Source organism: Pseudochaenichthys georgianus, chromosome 23, assembly GCF_902827115.2.
Source record: "Pseudochaenichthys georgianus chromosome 23, fPseGeo1.2, whole genome shotgun sequence".
Classification (NCBI taxonomy): domain Eukaryota; kingdom Metazoa; phylum Chordata; class Actinopteri; order Perciformes; family Channichthyidae; genus Pseudochaenichthys; species Pseudochaenichthys georgianus.
This window is the reverse complement of record NC_047525.1, coordinates 111,920-133,418: the sequence shown is the minus strand read 5'-3', so window position 1 is coordinate 133,418 and position 21,499 is coordinate 111,920. Positions and strand designations below refer to the sequence as shown.

The window sequence follows — 21,499 nt, the reverse complement described above, 5'->3', positions numbered from 1 at the left end:
GCCCAACATTATTATATATATATATGTGTTAATGAAATGTAAGAGTGTAATTCTCCGCTGTGTGCCAAACCACCGTTCTGTCTCTGCTTTGGTCGTTTCAGTCTCATTTTCTAAATGTTTTCTGTAAACAGTTTAATGACTTTATAAAAATAGATATAAATTGCCAAGAACATGAAGCTTCCAGAGGTTCTCGGACACGGACATTAAGAAGGGAGCTACTGATCAACAGTCTTCTTAAAACGTGTTTTTAGAGTAACAGTGTCATGTAGCAGAAGAGCATCCTTCCAAGTGATCCACACCGGGGCAATGCAGTCATTCTGCCATGTCCTCCTCCAGTAAGGACGCAGGGAGATGGATGAGGGCCGGCAGGGTCAGAGTGTTACCGGTCTGGAGCAAAGTGATCCTGACAAATCCTCCAGTACATTTTACAGAGCAAATGATTCTGTTCTGTTCCAGGAAATGCAGCTGAGAGACCCTGGTGCCCCCCACGTAGAGGGTCTGGAGGCTGTCTGAAGAGGGGACCTCCAGGAAGCATCGTCTGAGGAGTGGTCTACAACCTGGACGTCATCATAAATGCCTTACTGGGTACATTTTAAACTACTGTTTATTGTAATCAACTGATTGTAGATTAGTTTGGACTCGATGACCCTGGTTCACTCACAGTGGGAGTTCCACCCTGACAAAGAGTGAAACTGGAGCAATCTGGCGTAAAGCGCTGACTAACAACCAACTAACAACCACTGAATAACCTTTGAAGGTTGTGTGTTCAGTATTAAGCTGAGACTACTGGGGATCACAGAGAGGGCCCATTCTGAGGGCTTCAGCCTGCAGTCCACCGTCTGAGGGCCCACAGGCTCCAGAGAGAGGGTGAGGTGTGTGACTGACGGGAGGAAGTCCTTTGGATTCTCCCTGTCTTATGGCTCCTGAGAGCAGGCAGGCAGGCAGGCAGGCAGGCAGGCAGGCAGGCAGGCAGGCAGGCAGGCAGGCAGGCAGGCAGGCAGGCAGGCAGGCAGGCAGGCAGGCAGGCAGGCAGGCAGGCAGGCAGGCAGGCAGGCAGGCAGGCAGGCAGGCAGGCAGGCAGGCAGGCAGGCAGCAGGGCATTATGGGACATCAGTCACCAGATGGAGGGACTGAGCTGTGATGAAGCCATTTTCATCTTAAAACTCTAAAATAATGGACACTAGATAGCTACTCACATCTCACATTGTAATGACTGGCAAAGGATGATTTGTTTGTACACATTGATGCAAAATGGCTGCTGGGTAGATTATCAAAGAGGCTGTGTTAGCTACCTTCTCTTTGTAGTATGAAATAGGTTTTTACTATTTCCAGTTTCAAATTGTTATCAATAATTTGAACAGAACAAATATATCATTTACATTTGTCTCTGATCTTTGAAACCAAATGAACTGATTGGTTGGGGTTACTGTCGTGTGGAATTTCAAAAGTAAAGTGTGCCGTGTCCACATTCAGGATATCAACATGTTCACAGTAGATGCACTATTGATATAGGCAGTGATAAGTTGTTCAATTGGAAGGTCTGAATTCTACCGAACTCGTAAGGCATACAATAAGTAAATCAAAGGTTGTCCTTTTGTTTTGGGTGGACCTTAACTTTGAGCCAAAGGGGGGGGTAGTGCAGTTATAGCTTGAGAGGCATAGATGACTGGCTAGAAAGATCGTGCTCAGCGCTCAGAGGAGAGGACAGCCTGATGGTGATGACACGCTCACAGCAGAGTCTACAGATCTATCATCGCGCTCTCTCAGAGGTTGATGTGTAGACTGAGTAGAGCCGACAATCTGTTTGGAGCTCTATCAAATCTTTGTTGTCTTTTAACTGTAATAGTGTCCCTAACGCAGCGTCCACACGGCGGCGTGCGTTGAAGCTTGCCGGTGAGCTTGTCTGAAACTCGACCAACAACCAATCACATGAATCTCCCGCCCCGGACACACAAGCACGCCGTTTGATTGGCTAGAGCAGGGGTGTCAAACTCAATTTCATCACGGGCCACATCAGCATTATGGTTGCACTCAAAGGGCCGGTTGAACATTTAGAATATGTAAAAATACATATATAAAATATATAATATATATAAAATAATGTATTATATTACATCATTGCCTCTGCATTGGATTATTATCTGATAGGGTAATCACTTTATAATTAATTACGTCTGAAAGCAGAAGTCTGGGGCAAATAATTGCAAGTCTCTTCAGTGAGAATGCCACAAAATGATTTTTAAAAAAAAGCCACATTCTGGAAAATAAAAATAAAGTGACATTTTGAGAAAAAAGTCAAATTCTGAGAAAAACAGGCTTATTTTGAGATGCATTGTGGGACATGTAGTTTATGGGCAACGTGCTTCTGTAAAGTAGCATGTAACCGTATAATAAACATATTATATTCTTTGCAAGCTCTTGTGGGCCACATAAACTTTGAGTTTGACACCCCTGGGCTAGAGCTTGTACTGGCATATGATTTGATTGGCTGACGCTTCCGTCCAAGCTTCAAAAGTAGAACATTGCTCAACTTTTGAAGTGAGCAACGCTCCCACAATGCAGTTCGGCAAAGCGTGACGTCACCCCATTCAATGTGAATGGGCAGAAGCGTTGAAGCTTCAACGCACCCCGCCGTGTGGACGCGGCGTACGAGTCAGTACAAGCGTTGGTCAGGAAGTTGTCCTAGCACATACCTCACAATCAATGTCATTTGTTATATTTCCGTTTTGTGGACAAGCATATTATGATATCTTATTCTTTGTCAATTTCTATATATATATATGTAAAATATATATTTAATGTCTTGCTGTTTGCTTTAGCTTTTAGTTTTTCATGCTAAGATAAGCTAGGAACATGTGCAGGAACATGAGGGTTATTATTCCTCACAGGAAATCTTGAGAAGTGAATCTTTAAGACATAAACATTTAAACAATATAAGCGTCTCCATAGTGATGACAACAACACAGCGCTGTATGAGAGACGGTGAGGGGAGAAATCCATGACTGTCAGCATTACACTATAAAACATGCACGCTCTAAGGCACTCCAACAGCTTCAAATACAAAGCAATGGAATGAGATCTACTGAAACCAAAAACACCTTTATATACACTTTGAATAATGCTGAGAGAATGCGTGTGACGGTTTGCTGATGTCTGACGGCTTTATGAACACACCGTCTACATCCACAGTGGTCACACAGAAGGTGAAGATGAAGGGAACACATGGGTACACTGGGCTACCAGAGCAGAGGTCTGGCTTGAGTCCGCTCCATTTCAGGTCAAATCCAAAATGTCCTTTTTGAACAACAGGGTCGTCCCTTTAGGGAAAACACACTGCACGCTTCTTGACTTAATGTCTTCATCCAGTGAAGTTAAGTTGAGCAGAACCTGAACACTTCAATGTTGTTGCATTCAGGTTGAACATAACACGAACAGATGATACCTAACTAACCTTAAAGTCAAGTATCATGATTGCCATGACGTTTTGACACAACAACACAGACACACAGTGCACAGGAAAGGGAAAATGGGGTGTCTTGACTCAAGCCAGATCCTGCCCAGGACCTTACTTGCTGATAGAGTTGCGGCCTCGGTGCCGAGTTCTCGATCATAGTGTGAATCATGAAGATTAGAGGCTCATTCTCCTTCGTCTAGGGGAGCGCCGAGGAGAAAAAGGATAGAACGGTGTAAAACACAGCAGCATGTGTTGCTTTGAGGATGCATGGCTTATGTCTGGGAAAGGACTAAAGCCAGGATACACAGCACTCGGGCAATTGACTGCGCTCTCCTCACGATGCTTTACTCACTGATCTGACATCTGATATACTGATATTGGATATGTTAAAGGACAGTTACTGTGTGTGTGCCTAAACCAAGTTATTACAAATCCCTATAGTTTATACAGTGATGATCATTTCCCGAAGCAAGTTACTGAGGATACACATGAAAGCTTTATAGAAAGAGGAACATCTCCTTACAGCAGGGGTGTCAAACTCAATTTCATCGCGGGCCACATCAGCATTATGGTTGCACTCAAAGGGCCGGTTGTAACTTTAAGACTATATAAAAATACATATATAAATATTTAATATATAAAATAATGTATTATATTACATTATTGCCTCTGCATTGGATTATCATCGGATAGGGTAATAACTTCATATTTAACTACGTCTGAAAGCAGAAGTCTAGGGCAAATAATTGCAAGTCTCTTCAGTGCGTATGTCCCAAAATGATTTAAAAAGAAAAGCCAAATTCTGGAGAAAAAAGAAATAGAAGAATCATTTTGAAATAAAAATCTAATTCTGAGAAAAAGGAATTCTATGAAAAAAGGCATATTTTGAAGAAAAAAAGGCAAATTCTGAGAAAAAAGTCATATTTGAGATGCATTGTGGGACATGTAGTTTATGGGCAACATGCTTCTGTAGCATGTAACCATATAATAAACATATTATATTCTTTGCAAGCTCTTGTGGGGCCACATAAAATGAAGTCGCGGGCCGAATGTGGCCCCCGGGCCTTGAGTTTGACACCCCTGCCTTACAGAGTCTCTGTACTTTGAGACAATAAACCCCCCCCCCAATTAGCATCCAAAGTCTGGTCAATCACATGACCTTTTGGAAGCGGAGCAGTCGTATCCAATCATGCAGCAGCTGTGGGTTGGTGAATTCTAACACACAGGCCGAAAATAAACACACATTTAAATAACTGCCATCATAATCTGGGTGCGTACTGTTGTACATGATATGTTTTTCCTGAATAAACCTGCTGCATATCATTTAGTGACAGTTAATGCCAGTGAGGGTTAGGGACAGTGAACAACAGTTTTATGTTGATGAACTAAGCTGTACACCACAACATACTGAACTGAATTCCTGCTGTTGTCCTGATTTATAAAGCCATGTGAGCATCACAGGTTTGTACTGCCCTTGGGTAAATACAATTGGGTATTACTATTTTAACTATTTAGCTGATCTAACTTCAGCTAAATATCCATTTGTTTGATTACATTTTTGTTTGCTAAGAAAATGCTTGAAATAGACTGTTGCATGGAACAGTGACGGATTTAAAGATGAAACATGGGCCTGAAAAGTATCATTGTGTTTCCCCTCAGTTAAAAGGGACGGGTTTCCTCTGTAACAACACCGCACAGTGAGGTCATGAAAGTGGGGTCAACATTCCCTACGGTTTTTCATCAATATTCTTTCATTGCAATTTTGTGAACTATATATTTGTTTAGCTTATTTCAAAATTTCAGATTTACTCAAAAGTAACATTCTTTAATCATCATCAGTGAGATAAGAGATGTGCGGCTGGTCAGAGTTTCATTTCAGAAATCCTAAAGCACCTCAGACCACCTCTGCTGCTGGAGATTGATCAGAATATAAATGTATATGATATGTTTCCATCACCGTTATATCTTCAGTACCGTTAGTTTGCAGTTTGGGACATTAGTTTGGAATGGTTTATTAGTATGGTGTGTGATAAACAACATGTTGCCAATGTTCCTCCCATCAGGATGTAGGTGCAGAAATAACACGTTCCCTGCACTGAACACATTCATGGTCACAAACCTTTTTTACTTTTCATTGTCAAGTTATTGTCAAGACTATCTATCAGTACACAAATGTGACGATTCAAATGAAAATAAATCACATATCTTTGATACATTAACATCATGTGCTGGCTGCAGGAGGATTCAAGTCTCTATTGCCCTTTTCACACCAACGCGGTTCCAGGGCGGGTTCGGAGCTTGAGCCTGATAAGCACCCATTTTTCCTGTTCACACCGCAGCGGAGCCGGCTCTTTTCCCCGAAAACCGGTTCTTACCAAGCTCGGAAAAAATTGTCGGTCTGGAAGCAAGAACCGTATACGTCACGCTTACGTCAGAGGGGGATTAACCTGAGCTAACAGTTAAAGGCGAGTACGGCAAATGAAAGTTGTAACAAGCAGTAGCTCTGAGCAAAGTGACTAGAACGCAACCACACACTTATACAAAAAAACACACTTTATAAAGTCAGGCAACACTAACCAGGCTTCGTGTGATTCTGTTTATCTGTGCCTTACTTTGACCATCCGTTCGCTGTTATCGATCATTGTGGAGAGAGGCAGACGTGTTGTTTTGTATTATAGCAGCTATCGGATGGAATCAATACATAGTCAATATAGTCAGTTTAGCTTCGGTTGCTATGCTAACATCACCCATTTTATACAAACCAGTCTCGTGTTTCGTGTTATAGTCACGAAATTGTATCTATTGATTCGTGTTCACCAACACGATTTTCCCCTTTTTTTCGTGTCACACAGACCGATTTTAAAAGCAATGTATTTCTATTGGTAGTATGTTTCGTGCCTGCAGCACGAAACATACTACCGTTCGGGTCTTGGAAGACCGGAAGCTGGGGTGGGGTTCATAAAAACATGTTCTTACTCAATATCAAGCCAAATTATTGTAATTTTTTATTCTTTTCTAAATAACACACTTCCAAGACCCGACCGGAAGAAAAGACGTAATGCAGGCACGAAACACACTACCAATAGAATTACATTGCTTTTAAAATCGTTCTGTGTGACACGAAAAAAAGGGGAAAATCGTGTTGGTGAACACGAATCGATAGATTAAATGTCGTGAGACTGTGTTGTTTTATACCAGAGAAACTTTCATAACAGCGTTGTGATGCCAAACAACATCAATTCATACTGACACACATTCACTTGAGGGGAATTGGGGATGGGGTATATTTATCAGCAGCTTGTGTGACAGTCAGAGAGTGAATACTTTACAGCCGCCGCCGCCGTGAGTTAACGGGAGAATAAACTCCGGTGGACGAGCAGCACTGCAGCGGTCGGTAAATGCCGCTGAAACACATTAATAAACATTCTATAACACATAGGTGTGAGCAAGCTCTCTGATTGGTCAATAGGCGTGTTTGATTCCACGATCAAACAACGGTCAAATAGAATGTGCCTTTTCACAACAAGTCAGTATCCCTCCGCGTCTGAGAAAAACGGTATACCGTTGGGCCTAAAAGCAAACTGCCTGCAGTTTGCTTTTAGTGAACAAGAAAGCAGCGGAGAAGTAGTGGTTTCCATAGCGACACACAGCCGTTACACTGTTACATTGTCTCTCGTTGGAAAATCGTTAGCTACAAAATGTCAGATCTCGTGTATGATTGCTTAAATGAACCACGGCACTCTGGAGAAAAGTATGAGGTTGGAGAAGTAGTTATTTCATTTAATCTGGCTGCGTATGATTAAAAGCAACACGATCATCGACCCGACGCAGTCCCCCGTTGTTGTTGTGAGCGCCGTTGGGGAGAAAATCAGCGACTTAAACGGTGACGTCATGACGCAGCAGCGGCAGCACCAGTCGGGCTCTGGGCGGTGTGAACACAACGGGGGCTGAAAAGAAAAACCGGTTCCGAACCAGAAGAGCACAAGCACGGAGCTAGAGCGGGAGCTGCGTTGGTGTGAAAGGGGCATACGAGATGGTTCTCACTCAAGTTAGCTTGTTATTAAAATCCTAAAGGCCTAAAATATCAAAAACACCAGTGTGTTCCTGTATCTTACCTAAATGACCTAAACCAATACAAAGAACACACCAGGCCTAGACACCGGTCAGAGAGAGGGAGCTACAGCTTCATTTAACTGGGGGAGAGTGTGTTCCTATCAAAAGGATTCTAGTACCTCTTCAAAAAAGGAGAACAATAACAAGAACCAGAGACGGAGATAGAAGCCTGGTAAATACGTCATGGTCAGTGGTCATGCATGCATGTTTCATAGACAAAGGTTTCATATCTCAGACTCAGTGTAGATGGAGACAGATAGGAGAAAGCCCAGAAATCCTCACCTGGCTGTCCAGGTAAATAAGGTTCCTCTGGAGGTGATGAGAGAGAACATCAGTCTGCAGGAGGCGCAGAAGAAGAAGAAGAAGAAGAAGAAGAAGAAGAAGAAGAAGAAGAAGAAGAAGAAGAAGAAGAAGAAGAAGAAGAAGAAGAGAGGAAGAAGAGAGGAAGCAGGAAGTGACAGGACAAGGAGGGAAAGGATGAAGAAGAAGAATAAGTCAAAGGCACATTTTCAAAAGGAAGAAATATAGCATCAGAAGGGAAGGCAGAACATGTGATGTCAGAGGATCATTACCATGGCAACGCTACATATGTTATTGTCTGTCATTCACTTTTCAGTGAAAGTAATACCAGGGAACATGTGTTAGCTGCCTCTACTTAACCAGTGTATTTATCATAACAACAATCCTCCTCCAACTATAACCAGACTGTAGTTGTAATGCACAGATGATGGAGAAAGGAAGAGTTTTAAAACGGTTGGCATTGAACGGATAAACCCCTCATTCAATAATAAACTGGATTTAGCAGAATCCTAGAGAGAAGTCATGTTCGATGTGAATAGTGGACGGTAGTGTTGTAGTTCTCAAGACCACTATTTAACGGTCTTGGTCTTGTCTCGGTATCGACCGCATTTGGTCTCGGTCTTGTCTCGGTCCTATAGGTCTCGAGATGTTATGTCAAGACCGGTCGAGACCGTTCTTATTATGCCATGGTCGAGACCACAGCTGTTGCTGGGGATGTGATTGGATGTAAAACGCCCTGTTAAAGAAATGCAACTAATAACGTGACTCTTTGCCCTCATGCGCCACAATGTTTGTAAACAGGGCACTGGTCTATACCGGCTGATACCCCCCCACCTCTCGCCGTTCACACACACACACAAACGGTCTTGCAGTGAAGATGTTGCAAAGTGTGTGTGTGTGTGTGTGTGTGTGTGTGTGTGTGTGTGGCTTACGAGCTTTCAGTGACGCAAACTCCTGAGTGTGAGAGAGAGGGAGAGAGAGAGAGAATGTGTGTGTGTGTGTTAAAGGGTTTTCCTTCATCCTGTGTGTGTTTGTCTACAAAAGTGGTTCCTGGTTGGTTTGATTTGTGTTTGTTGCCTAGACCTATATACCGTAAAATGCATATCATGATGTTACACATGATATTGTAAGTGTATCATGTAGTGTTGGATTCATAGTAGTCTGGTTCCGGTCTTGACTCGGTCTCGCCCTGCCTTGGTCTTGATCTTGACTTGGTCTCGACCTCTGAAGGTCTTGACTTGGTCTCGACCTCTTAAAGTCTTGACTTGGTCTCGACCTCTTAAGGTCTTGACTTGGTCTCGACCTCTGAAGGTCTTGACTTGGTCTCGACCTCTTAAAGTCTTGACTTGGTCTCGACCTCTTAAGGTCTTGACTTGGTCTCGACCTCTGAAGGTCTTGACTTGGTCTCGACCTCTTAAAGTCTTGACTTGGTCTCGACCTCTTAAGGTCTTGACTTGGTCTCGACCTCTGAAGGTCTTGACTTGGTCTCGACCTCTTAAAGTCTTGACTTGGTCTCGACCTCTTAAGGTCTTGACTTGGTCTCGACCTCTGAAGGTCTTGACTTGGTCTCGACCTCTGAAGGTCTTGACTTGGTCTCGACCTCTTAAAGTCTTGACTTGGTCTCGACCTCTTAAGGTCTTGACTTGGTCTCGACCTCTGAAGGTCTTGACTTGGTCTCGACCTCTTAAGGTCTTGACTTGGTCTCGACCTCTTAAGGTCTTGACTTGGTCTCGACCTCTGAAGGTCTTGACTTGGTCTCGACCTCTTCAAGTCTTGACTTGGTCTCGACCTCTTAAGGTCTTGACTTGGTCTCGACCTCTGAAGGTCTTGACTTGGTCTCGACCTCTGAAGGTCTTGACTTGGTCTCGACCTCTTAAAGTCTTGACTTGGTCTCGACCTCTGAAGGTCTTGACTTGGTCTCGACCTCTGAAGGTCTTGACTTGGTCTCGACCTCTTAAAGTCTTGACTTGGTCTCGACCTCTTAAGGTCTTGACTTGGTCTCGACCTCTGAAGGTCTTGACTTGGTCTCGACCTCTTAAAGTCTTGGTCTTGTCTTGGTCTTGCTACTCTCCGGTCTTGGTAATGTCTTGGTCTCGGATAAGGTGGTCTCGACTACAAAACTAGTAGACGGGTTGATTATCATGAAGCAAGAGAAGTAGAATCAGAAGGGTGATGCAGCGATGATGATGAGGCAGCTGGGTTCTCTGCTCCTACAAAAGTATTTTCTTCATAACACACGCATGGAGGGCTGTCCAATACCTTCAGCAGATATTTACAGCCAATCAAAACCCAGGACTAATGTGGCTATGATGTGAAAGAGAATAGAATGAGTCTCTGTCCACAGGTGCTGCAGTACAGTTAGTTAACAACATTCATGACTTTGCAGGTATGCAGCCTTCAAGACAAGGAAACAAACCACATCTTAACACTATCACCACATTACCATATCCAAAATGTCAGTTAATACAGAATGTAGTCTCATATCACAATAACAGATCACAAGCATTTCATTGGCTAGGTCTAAACACATGCACATGTAGAAGTGTTCGGTCGGGTCAACCAAAGAAACATGACTGATGCATCAGCACAGGAGTCTGGGGGGGGGCATGCATGGACAGGAGCAGTGTCCCCATACAGAAATACACATGCTCAAACACTCTCCCACACACAGATGCAAAAGAAACACACCAATCCACAAAATGCCCAACAAAAAGAAACCGTCCAACCATAATGTACAATAAAACAAGAAAGCAACTCCAGGAGGAAATTGAGTTTGGGGTGTTCATCGAGCCAAGTGAAAGACTTTAGTATTTAGCAAACACAACAACACCTGCAGCTGGTTCAACTGTAATCTGACGTCTAAAGTCAGCCTGTCTCTGTGTGAAGTGTTAAAGAAGATCTTCTGGCACCAAAGAGAAAATCCCAGTTTCGCTGCACTGTTGCTATGGTTACTTACTGCACTGGTGACCTGGGTCGGAGATACAGTCGATACTTACACAAGTTGCAGTGAGTAGTGTCTTGTTCCTCAACCAACATCCAGTAGATGCGTTATGATGTCCACCCACCAGCCCCTCTCTGACCATGATCTGATTCAGACAACTGTCAACCCAACTTTAACTACGGCTAATATATTTATTTTGTCTCTACGTTTTGTGGCACTTGTCCCCAATATGTACCCCAAGGTCGATTCCTATGTACATGAGATGTTACTAACTGTCACCACAGAGGTTTGTTAAGGATCCATTAGCCAGTGCTCTGGAAGAAGGATACATCTATGGGCATTACCTCTGCTCCAATTTCACTTTACAATGGTACTGATAATGTCGACTTGGTGGTACTGACGCAAGTCTGCAGACCATACACGTCACCTAGGAACTATGAATATCTGAACCATATTTTGTGCTAATGTACATGTCAAGCTATTGGACTGGATACGTGGGAGCTGCTGATAGTGATAGATCAGTTCTACTCTGCGGATTAACAATGTCTATACATGAGTTATATCTGTCTGGACATAAGAAGTGGACCAGTGCAGTCTTTGAACACATATCTTTCAGAACACACCAAAGCAATTTCATTCAGAGTCAGATTGAATAGTCTCACACAAAGAACCTTGCCTTGCACACAGGGTTTGGATTTGACAGCTTGTTGGGAAAGCACAAATGCATGCATGCACACACACACACACACACACACACACACACACGCACACGCACACGCACACGCACACGCACACGCACACACACACACACACACACACACACACACACACACACACACACACACACACACCACACACACACACACACACACACACACACACACACACACACACACACACACACACACGTACAGTTCTGTATACACCCAGTGCTGACCTTAGCGTTGGGCCCCTCCAGACCCAGGGCCATGAGCTGAGACACTGTGTGCTCCCGCAGGCTGCTGATCTCCGCCTGCTGCCGGCGCAGCTTGATCAGGAGCAGCGTCAGCTCCTCGGGCTGCCACAGCAACACACAGAGAAGAAGAGCTGCCTCACTGACATCATCACCACGACGCAGGGTCTGCTACGGAAACCACTGACCATGTGTCTTCTAAGAACAATTCATTCCCTATTATGAGATGATGTATTCAAGCTCTTTTACATCTGGATGCAGTTTATTATAAGTGATGGCACTTTAGCTTCTGCTAAACTGCTACCCCAGGTCTACCCAGCCTGCTTTTTACATCCAGGTCAGTTAGTTTATATTTATTTATTCAGGAAATGTCATTGAGATCAATATTTGCAGAACAACATACGTACCTACACAAGAAACAGTGTGAACCGAAACCTCAGCAGGGTGGTTTACTAGAAAAGTATAATATAGCATATTTCTGACACACGTTTTCCATCAAACTGCACGTTATCCACAGTCTGCTTCAAACTGAGATACAGTCCTCATCCTTGATCGCTGTTGCTCCAATTTAAAAGCAAATGTAATTTGACTCGTAGCACTGCATTGTTTGTGAGCACTGTCATTAGAGACAACTGTATTGTCAATGATTACATTTCACCAGCTGAGACAAAAGAGAAAATAGAAGTGGTACGAGTCTGCTGGGAACAGCATCAGTGAGATAAACGTGAGCTCACTGAAATCAAGGGTTATATCTCACAGTGTTCAGTGTCGGGGGGGGCTCTTACCGTCTTGCCCTGCAGGGACTGAGGGGTGATGGACGGGGGAGGGACGCCCCCTGCTATGGACCGCCGGTCAACAGTGTAGCCGTGCTGTGGGGGGGGGGGGGGGGGGGGGGGTGAGGAAGGAGTGAAATCGACAGTAGAAGTTATTCTGGGATTCATTTCAGTAAGGCAGTGTTTCTCAAAGTGTGGTCCGTGAGTGCCCCCTAGTGGTCCGTGAGTATATTGGTAAAATGTCACATTTGAAATAAGTTAATTAATGTAAGTTTTCCGCACTCTCGCGGGAATATCTCCGCAATGGAGCGAGCTTAAGTTTGACTTTCGATTGCATGATATAGCCCAGATAAACACCTTCATCACACATGTTGACACTTGTTTGTACCATTTTCAGGCGATTTGTAAAAAACGATGTGTTTTTGGATATTTGTGGAGTTAGGTGGTCCGCAAGTGTTTTTTTATTAGTTAAGTGGTCCTTGGTAAGAAAAAGTTTGAGAAACACTGCAGTAAGGGGATCTTCATTAAGTACAATTAGTTTCAAAGGAGAAAAATGAAGAATCCCCGTATGACTCCACTTATGATATTGCTGTTCATGCATTACTTCTCACTGCTGTCCTGAGCCTCAGCCCCCTCAGCGGCCGCCAGGTGATCCGAGGGGATAGCTAACTGAGGGAGAACTAGCTAGCACAAAACCACCAAACCACGTTCACATGATGACATGTGTTGCACACTGGACGAAGATAGGAGTAGATATTATGCCATGTATTCTTGTGATGCAGCACCTGCATACTGAGTCCACTGTGTCTGAACTTCCTTTACACAACATTTCATATCACTCTTACTGTACATGTCCAATATGTGTAATATGTGATGTAAAGCGCTTTGAACACTTGAAAATGTAATGAATTATTATTATTATTATTATTATATGATGTGACTGGAGGATAAGATGTATTATATTAGCTTATTGATTTTGTTAGTGTAGATTGTTACTTAGTTGGATTAAAATGTAAAAAGTAATTTAGTCAATTCAAACCAAAGTATTGCAAAGCCCTTAAACTGTATGTAATCACTCTGCAAGAGGAACATCAGAGCATCATTAAAACGGGAGGTAACCATAGCAAACAGACAGCCGTCGTTAACACGGCTGTCTGTTTCCCAACATCTGCGCTCTTTGTTCGGAGCAGAACAATGATCGGACTCAATGCATGTCAATGTCATTTAATTCTGCAGCTACACTGGGCTACATTTATGTGTGCTTGAGGTAGAACATTGTTAAACCAGAAAAGACAAAGTAAAATAAAAAACCCTCATAAAGCCATTCAATATTATATTTAATTGTACCCGTAAAACAGAACAGACAGCAAAAAGCAGGCAGCTTCTCCAGTGCCCCGACACTCTAACTGTAATATTTTCATTAGTTTTAATTATCTAGAAAAATGGATCCTATAATGCTGTTCTTAAATAATGTCTACTTAATGTTCCACTTTACATCGGCCTGCTACGCAACCCTTTTTTACCTTTATAAAGCGCTTTGTCGTGCTGTTTAGACTGGAGTTTCACTCTCATCTTTGAGTCCAACCACAGTGCCAATGTACCTTTGCAGGGAGGGTCCTGTGCCAGGGGTCAGGGGTCTCCCTCCTGAAGACGGGCGAGGACACCTCGGAGTGGGAGCTGCTGGGGTTGTGGGGGGCCTGCTGGCGAGGGGGGGGGGGAGGGTGCTGTAGAGAGCCAGGGAGCCGTGAGAGGGTGAGGGGGGGATGGAGTGTGCCACGTGTTCCGAGATGTTGCCCATGGTCTTAGCGCTGGGCAGAGTGCCGTAATGCCCCCCCGCTGCAACACCAGGAGAGAAGGAAGTCAAATGGGGGGAGAAGTTTATGATTCAAAATAGAGAGGTTCAAATAATCTACATTTCCTAATTAAGGGTCCGTTATCCGGAAATCATGCCTTCTCTGTCACAATGCACATGTTAGGTCACGTGTGTCTGTGTTGGTGTTTTTCTTGTCTTTGGGTTTCCTGTCTTATGTGTTAAGTGTTCACCCCCGTTTCCTGCCTGTCTGTTTCCCTCCCTGATTACCCGATTGTGTTCACCTGTTGTCCTTGTGTTTCTCCTCCCCTGCCCAGCTGTGTCTTGTTCTGTGATTACCCTTCTGTGTATTTAGTCTTCCCCTGTGTTCCATGTCGGTTCATTGTTTCCCCTCCATGTGATTCCACGGTCTGTGTTCCTTGTGCTGCTCGTTGGTTTTGGATATTTTGGATTCTGCCTTGTTTTGCCACAGCTTTATATTATTTAATAAAGCTCGCTTTTCGTTATTCTGCATTTGAGTCCTACCTGCTTCACCCAATCGTAACATTCTCACTTTTTTTTTTTTTTTTTTTAACTGACGTAATTTGCAACATTTCTAATGTGAAGACACATTCTATGTCTGACGCCTAAAGTGGAACCGCAGGAACAGACCCACTGACTCATCCACTTTTGACGGATTAAGTGGATTATACAGCTCTAACTATTTGAAAGAAAGGTTAAAGTATAATTCTTAAAATACATATAAGACTAGTGTATTTGCTTCGCCATGACAAGGATGCTCAAAAAGCCAGAGTGTTAGAAGACACTTAGCTTTATTAGCCAACTAGGCTAATTTGGACAATTCCCCTTCTTAGTCATCCTGGAGGACAGCAAGTGGTCTGTACCTGTTGGCATAGCCAGAGTCTGCTTGGAGAAGGCCTGCCTCTGCTGCCACTCGTACAGCTGCCACATGGTGTCGTCCCTCATGGACCTCCTCCTCTCCACCATGATGCCGGTACTGGTGGAGGCGGGGCGGAGGGCCCGGTCATACAGAGAGTCCGCCGCGCTGCAGATGCTGTCGGGCCGGGCCAGGCTGTTGCGGGGAAGTGTGCGGTACCCCTCTGGGTACCGCGGAACCATCAGGGCCCGGTGGCTGGGCATGTTCCTCGGTAAGGTCTGGTAGGACGTTACACTGGTACAGAAAAAAGATGAGTACTTAGTTACTCATCACTAACCACCACAGCCAAGGCGTGATCATTGGGTCGGAGGTTAGTTTGCCAGGTTTATCCAGGGTATCTGGATTCTGTGTTGACTCAAACAAATAAAGGCAGTTATACATGTCGTTTGTTTGTGTTTTGATTCATCATCTAATGGAAGAAAAAGGAACATGTGGTGCATCAGCGTTTGCAATGTATTGCATTTTAAAAGGAACGTTTTTATGATAATAATAAAAGTAGTTTTAATAAAGGCTCCCACAACTAACGGTGTGGAAAGCAGACAGGTGGAACAGGGAAAAGCCATCGTGTGATCTCAGGCGGGTTAACTGGAGAGTGTAATAATCTGTTATTTCAACATTGTGTTTTGTTGTTATTGTTTGCTAGCTGTTGCTACTTGTTTGGCACTGCATTATAGATATGGACATGCTAACTAGCGACAATGCTTACATCGTTTATTTGTGTGCTTCAGAGAAAGAGCTGAAGAAGAAGTGGGAATCTCTGCGAACCCAGTACACCCGGTACAAGAAACTTGCACCTTCCGGTAGTTCTGGAGCACCAAAGACCAGCAGTGGATCCTGACCAGGCTGCAGTTCTTTTTATTGTATTGCACACTATTGATTATTTGTATCGTATTGTATTTTTGTATTGTCTGTGTATTGTTCTTTGGATAATAATAAATAAACCACTTTTTACCGCTACTGCAAAATGCAAAACTTTATTTCGTACCTTCATACTATAGCCATTAGAGAATGAGGATACAATTAGCTATACTACAATAAAAGTCAGAAGATACATCATGATATGTACATGATGATACATCATTTGCCTGTCAGTGTTATTTATATATATATATATATATATATCTTTGATTATAATTACTGATGCATGGAATGTGGTAGCAGCAGTACTTTAAGGTTGCCAGCCACAATGCTTAAATAGTTTTAAGCATGATTTAAATGACATTATATACTGCTGGGTAGCTTGTGAACCCAGACGCAGACGTAGCGGACGTAAAAGTCGGGACGCGTTCTTTGGTCTCAGGTTGGTGTGTAGCGCCTTTACACACCAACCTGACACCAAAGAACCGTCGGGATATGTCGCCGAAAATCGGCTTGGTGTGTAAGGAGCTTTAGACGCTTTTATCCAAAGCGACTTTCACACTCAATGCTGTGGACAATCCCCACAGGAGCAATTTGGGGTAAAGTGTCTTGCCCAGGGAACAACGACATGCTGACTGCAGTGGGGTTTGAACCTGTGACCCCCTGATCAGAACACCAACGCACTAGTGCACTGCACCACACGCCTCCTCTCGCATTACACTCTTTCTTTGAACCCTAACCCAACCATCGGCTTTAAAGTGGAACTCCCAGACTGGAGTTCTTTAAACGGCTTCTTGAGGCTGGCTCCAAAGTCAAATGCCCCTTTCACACCAACGTAGCTCCCGTTCTAGCTCCGTGCTTGCGCTCTTCTGGTTCGGAACCGGTTTTTCTTTTCAGCCCCCGTTTTGTTCACACCGCCCAGAGCCCGAGTGGTGCTGCGCCATCGAATAGGACGAACACGTCCTATTCGATGGCGTTAGAGCTAGCTGTTGTTAGCCTCTGCATGCGCCAAGCTCAAAACACCTAGCGTTGCAGCATTAATTACTATGGTATAACATTAAAACTGATTCTCATCGATGTTACAAACTGGACAAAATGTGGGCATTTTGTTGTTGTTCAGGAGGTTGATCCCCACCTGCCCCGCCTCCGACGTAAGAGTGACGTATGCGTTTCTTGCTTCTAGACGGACCATTTATTCGAGCTTGGTAAGAACAAGGAAACACCGGTGCTTATCAGGCTCAAGCTCCGAACCGGCCCTGGAACCGCACTGGTGTGAAAGGGGCAATAGAGACTGTGCTCCTGTCCCGGTCTTTGAAGGGGACATCAACACGGACCAATACACTTTGATACCAACATGTAGAAAGTGACTCCAAGTGCCCTCTGAGTTTTTTCCCATGAAAGACTGTTTTGACACTACTGCGTGGGATGTGTTCACTGACTCTCACCAGGAGGACATCTACAGCCTTACAGACTGCCCCACGCATCACATTCACTCCTGTGAGTGCAGTGCATATTAACAATAGAGGATGGTGGTTGACGATGAGGTCAGAGCAGCACTGCTGTCACACGGAGTAAAGCAGAGTTCACAATGGGCATTAAGGCTCAGAGTTAGGCCGCTCCTCACCTCCTCACCTCCTCACCTCCTCACCTCCTCACCTCCTCACCTCCACACCTCCTCACCTCCTCACCTCCACACCTCCTCACCTCCACACCTCCACACCTCCTCACCTCCACACCTCCCTCACCTCCTCACCTCCACACCTCCACACCTCCTCACCTCCTCACCTCCACCCTCCTCACCCTCCTCACCTCCTCACCTCCTCACCTCCACACCTCCTCACCCTCCTCACCTCCACACCTCCACACCTCCTCACCTCCACACCTCCTCACCTCCACACCTCCTCACCTCCTACCTCCACACCCATCCTCACTCCGACAACCTCCTCAACCTCCCTCACCATCCACACCTCCTCACCTCCTCACCTCCACAACCTCCTCACCTCCTCACACTCACACATCCTTCACTCCTACACCTCCACCACCTCCTCACCTCCACCTCCTCACCTCCTCACCCTCCTCACCCGTCCACACCGCCACACCTCCTCACCTCACACCCTCCTCACCTCCACACCTCCTCACCTCCACACCTCCTCACCTCCCACCCCTCCTCCCTCCTCACCTCCACACCTCCTCACCTCCACACCTCCTCACCTCCTCACCTCCTCACCTCCACACCTCCACACCTCCACACCTCCACACCTCCACACCTCCACACCTGCACTAAGCAGTCACATGAAATCAAACACTGCTCCTTTGCTATGTTGGTGATGAGATGAATGGCGAGGCGATGACCTCGAAGCCTGATGGCTGAAGGTGAACTACTGTGACTCACATCATCACTTCAAGTCATATTGTTTTTAAATGGCAAGAGCTTGACAGCAGCGTATATCCACTTGTCAGGGCCCTACATGATCTGCTCCACATATCAGAGCATTCAGCTGCTAAAGAGCAGATGTGTATTTTGTTTCTTCTAATTGCAGTTTCATTTCAAATGTTAAGCATTCCAGGCAGGAGCCTCTGCAGCTTCTGAGTCAGCTGACAACTGACGTCACGGCTGATGATGGCTCACAGCACTGAGACAATAACCTGGCCTCTCAGACAGAACACAACACAAACAAAGGGACAAAGATGGCTAACTGGCCTGTTCTAATCCTGTGTTCTGATAGCTGGGTTACATTTGAAGACACAGAACACAGAGACATTGAACATGTTCTGAAAGAGAAAGTACACAGAAGACTTTGCAAAAAAGCAAATGGTTTAAAAAATAACAGAGCAATGAGGACCCACTCACCTCCTGGTGTCTTCGTCCAGTCCTCTGGTCTTCTGCGTGCGGACCCAGTGTTCCAGCTGCTTCATGGAGTTGGTTCTGGACAGGCCCCGCTCCGGCTCCTGGACTGGAACAGGGGACGTTCCTGGAGCCATGGCCAGGCTGCTGTCCCCCTCTGAGGGGCTGCAGTCCCCAGAGTGCCCCGTCGCTGCGGGCCCCGGGCCGTTGGGCTGTGGGGGGCCGTGGACACTGAGGTGGGCGTGGCTCTGGCGGGACGCGGACACGGCCGCTGCGATGGCGGCCGCCTGGGCCGGCTGCAGCTGGAGGCTGCTGAACTGAGCCAGAGCCCTCTCTGCACTGGGGTCTCTCTGGAAGCCATACCTATCCCCCCCACGCACCGTGGCATACTTCCCCGCATCTCTCAGAGTAGCATATCTATCCCCCTCTCGCAGTGTACTGTATTTCTTCACTTCTTTCAGGGTGCCGTATTTGTCCACAACTTGTATGGTGCCATATTTGTTCTCCATCTCCCTCATCATGCCGTGCCTCCCTGTCTCCTTTAAGGACAGCTGTCTCCTAACTTCCTTCTGGGGAGGATATTTATGTCCATCTTTCTGGAGTGTGTGTCGGTCGCCTAGTTTTTGCAGTGCGTATTTCTCTCTCTCCTTGGTGAGCAGGTACTTCTCTGCATCTTCACACGGAGCGTATTTCTCCTCCTTCACAGTGCACCTTCCATCCACGCTTTGAACAGCATACTTCTCCAGGTCTTTGTGCATTGCACACACCTCTCCATCTTTCTGCAACAAGAATTTCTCCCCGTCTTTTCGCAGCATGTACTTCTCTCCATCCTTCTGGAGGAAATACCTCTCTCCGTCTTTGTCGAGCATGTAGCTCATACCGTCTTTCTTCAGAGAGTACCTCTCTCCTTCTCTCTGCAAGGTGTAGTACTCCCTCTGGCCGTTGTGTTTCTCGAGGTCTTTGTGGCGTTTGTCGTCTGCTTGAGATAGAGAGTGTTGTCTCACAGGCTCGCGGTTCCGCTCGTTGTTCTGGATCTCAGGCTGGGTCAGGACTCTGTGGTTGAGAAGGTTGTTCAACTCCTGAGGGGCTCGCTGATCTACTTTCAGCTTGTCCAGCCTGGTAGCAAAGAGAGAGATGCATGTGACAAAGAGTGACAGACAGTAACGTCAGACTTCAGTGTCTGACAGACCCTCAGTCTCTGTCTCAAATCCTGTCTTTCTCCTCTGATCTCTGTTGGAACTCAGTGGCAGTGCCGGTCTGGACAGTCAGGTTCCACTGGGCGTTGGGTTAGTGACAGTAAAGAAATCTGGGTGATTGCTTTGGAATAACTTGATGAACACATCCTAGACTTTACGCTTGAGAGCTTTTCCCTCAGTAAGATATTTAGCCGAAACAGAATAAACGTTATATTGGACATTTTCTAACTTTCAAAATCGTTTAGTTTATCTAAATCACTATATATAGATGTAGACAATTATCGTAACACATACAAATCTGCCTTCCTCATTACAGTGTTTTCTAGAAAAAAGAAGACAAAAGTCTGACAATTTAACAATGTTTTGCGTTTTGCTGCACGTCATCCCCTCTCTCTAGTTGGTAAACCGTGGATAATGATAACCCTACCATAGAAAAGAATGATGCACTTCTCTCTCAGAGGTGTCCCATGTTCCCAGATCTCAGCAGTTCATTTTTGTACAAAAAATTAAGTTTTGTACAATGTTACAAAATATGAGCTTAAGTTATTTTCCCTTTTTAAATGATGTTTCTGTTGCTCATTGGATCTGATTAAAGGGGAACACGCTGGCTGAAAATCAGCAACGTTTACTTCTTACTGTAAATATAAAAATGCTCCTTTAAGAATCACGATATCACCATGACAACAGGTTCAACCTTGCCTTTCTCCTAGTTGGAACCCTGTCTCAGGTCTTCATGAAACTCTTAAGTAGGCCCTTTTAGAGGCATTTAGGAGGACTCTAGAGATATGATAACACACTTCATGAATATTACAGCACAGCGCTCTAATCTGCAGAAAATACTCTGTGTCAGATATCATTTCCCAACTATCACATCTGTCTGGGGGATGTCCCTGTGTGAGGGGGACCCACCTTCTGACGGGTTCACTGTGGACCAGCGCAGCATCCGTCATGACTTTCATCCACGACTCCATCTCTTTGGCTGTGTCAGTGCAGAAATAATACGTCCGCATGTTGGGGTGAGTGGCCTGGCAGGGTGGGGGGAATATCGACAGTGAGAATGAGATAAATAGAGCAGACACAGGTAGACCGAGAACACAGAGGGGATGAGATGAAACAGTGTGAGGTGACCTTGAGATGCCAGCAACCAGTCTAAATTATTCCTGTTGAGGAGTGTGTGTGTGTCTAGGTGAGTGTGTGACTGTGTGTGTATGTGTCTGTATATATGTGTGTGCGTGTGAGTAGTCTGTTTCTTGATGTGTATTTCTGCTTAAAGGCCCTGACACATCAAGTTGACACCAAAGAACACGTCCCGACGGACCC

At 45.1% G+C, this 21,499-nt stretch overlaps 1 protein-coding gene across 1 annotated transcript in view; it reads right to left on the bottom strand.

Moving 5' to 3' along the window:
- LOC117439164 (pleckstrin homology domain-containing family A member 5-like) overlaps nt 1–21,499 on the bottom strand; it is a 101,496-nt gene that overhangs the window by 22,124 nt on the left and 57,873 nt on the right. Inside the window, 9 exon segments of the mRNA XM_071201841.1 lie at nt 3,570–3,650; nt 7,850–7,903; nt 11,746–11,865; nt 12,546–12,629; nt 14,135–14,242; nt 14,245–14,369; nt 15,228–15,514; nt 18,990–20,099; nt 21,089–21,204. Coding sequence (XP_071057942.1) covers nt 3,570–3,650; nt 7,850–7,903; nt 11,746–11,865; nt 12,546–12,629; nt 14,135–14,242; nt 14,245–14,369; nt 15,228–15,514; nt 18,990–20,099; nt 21,089–21,204 — 2,085 coding nt within the window.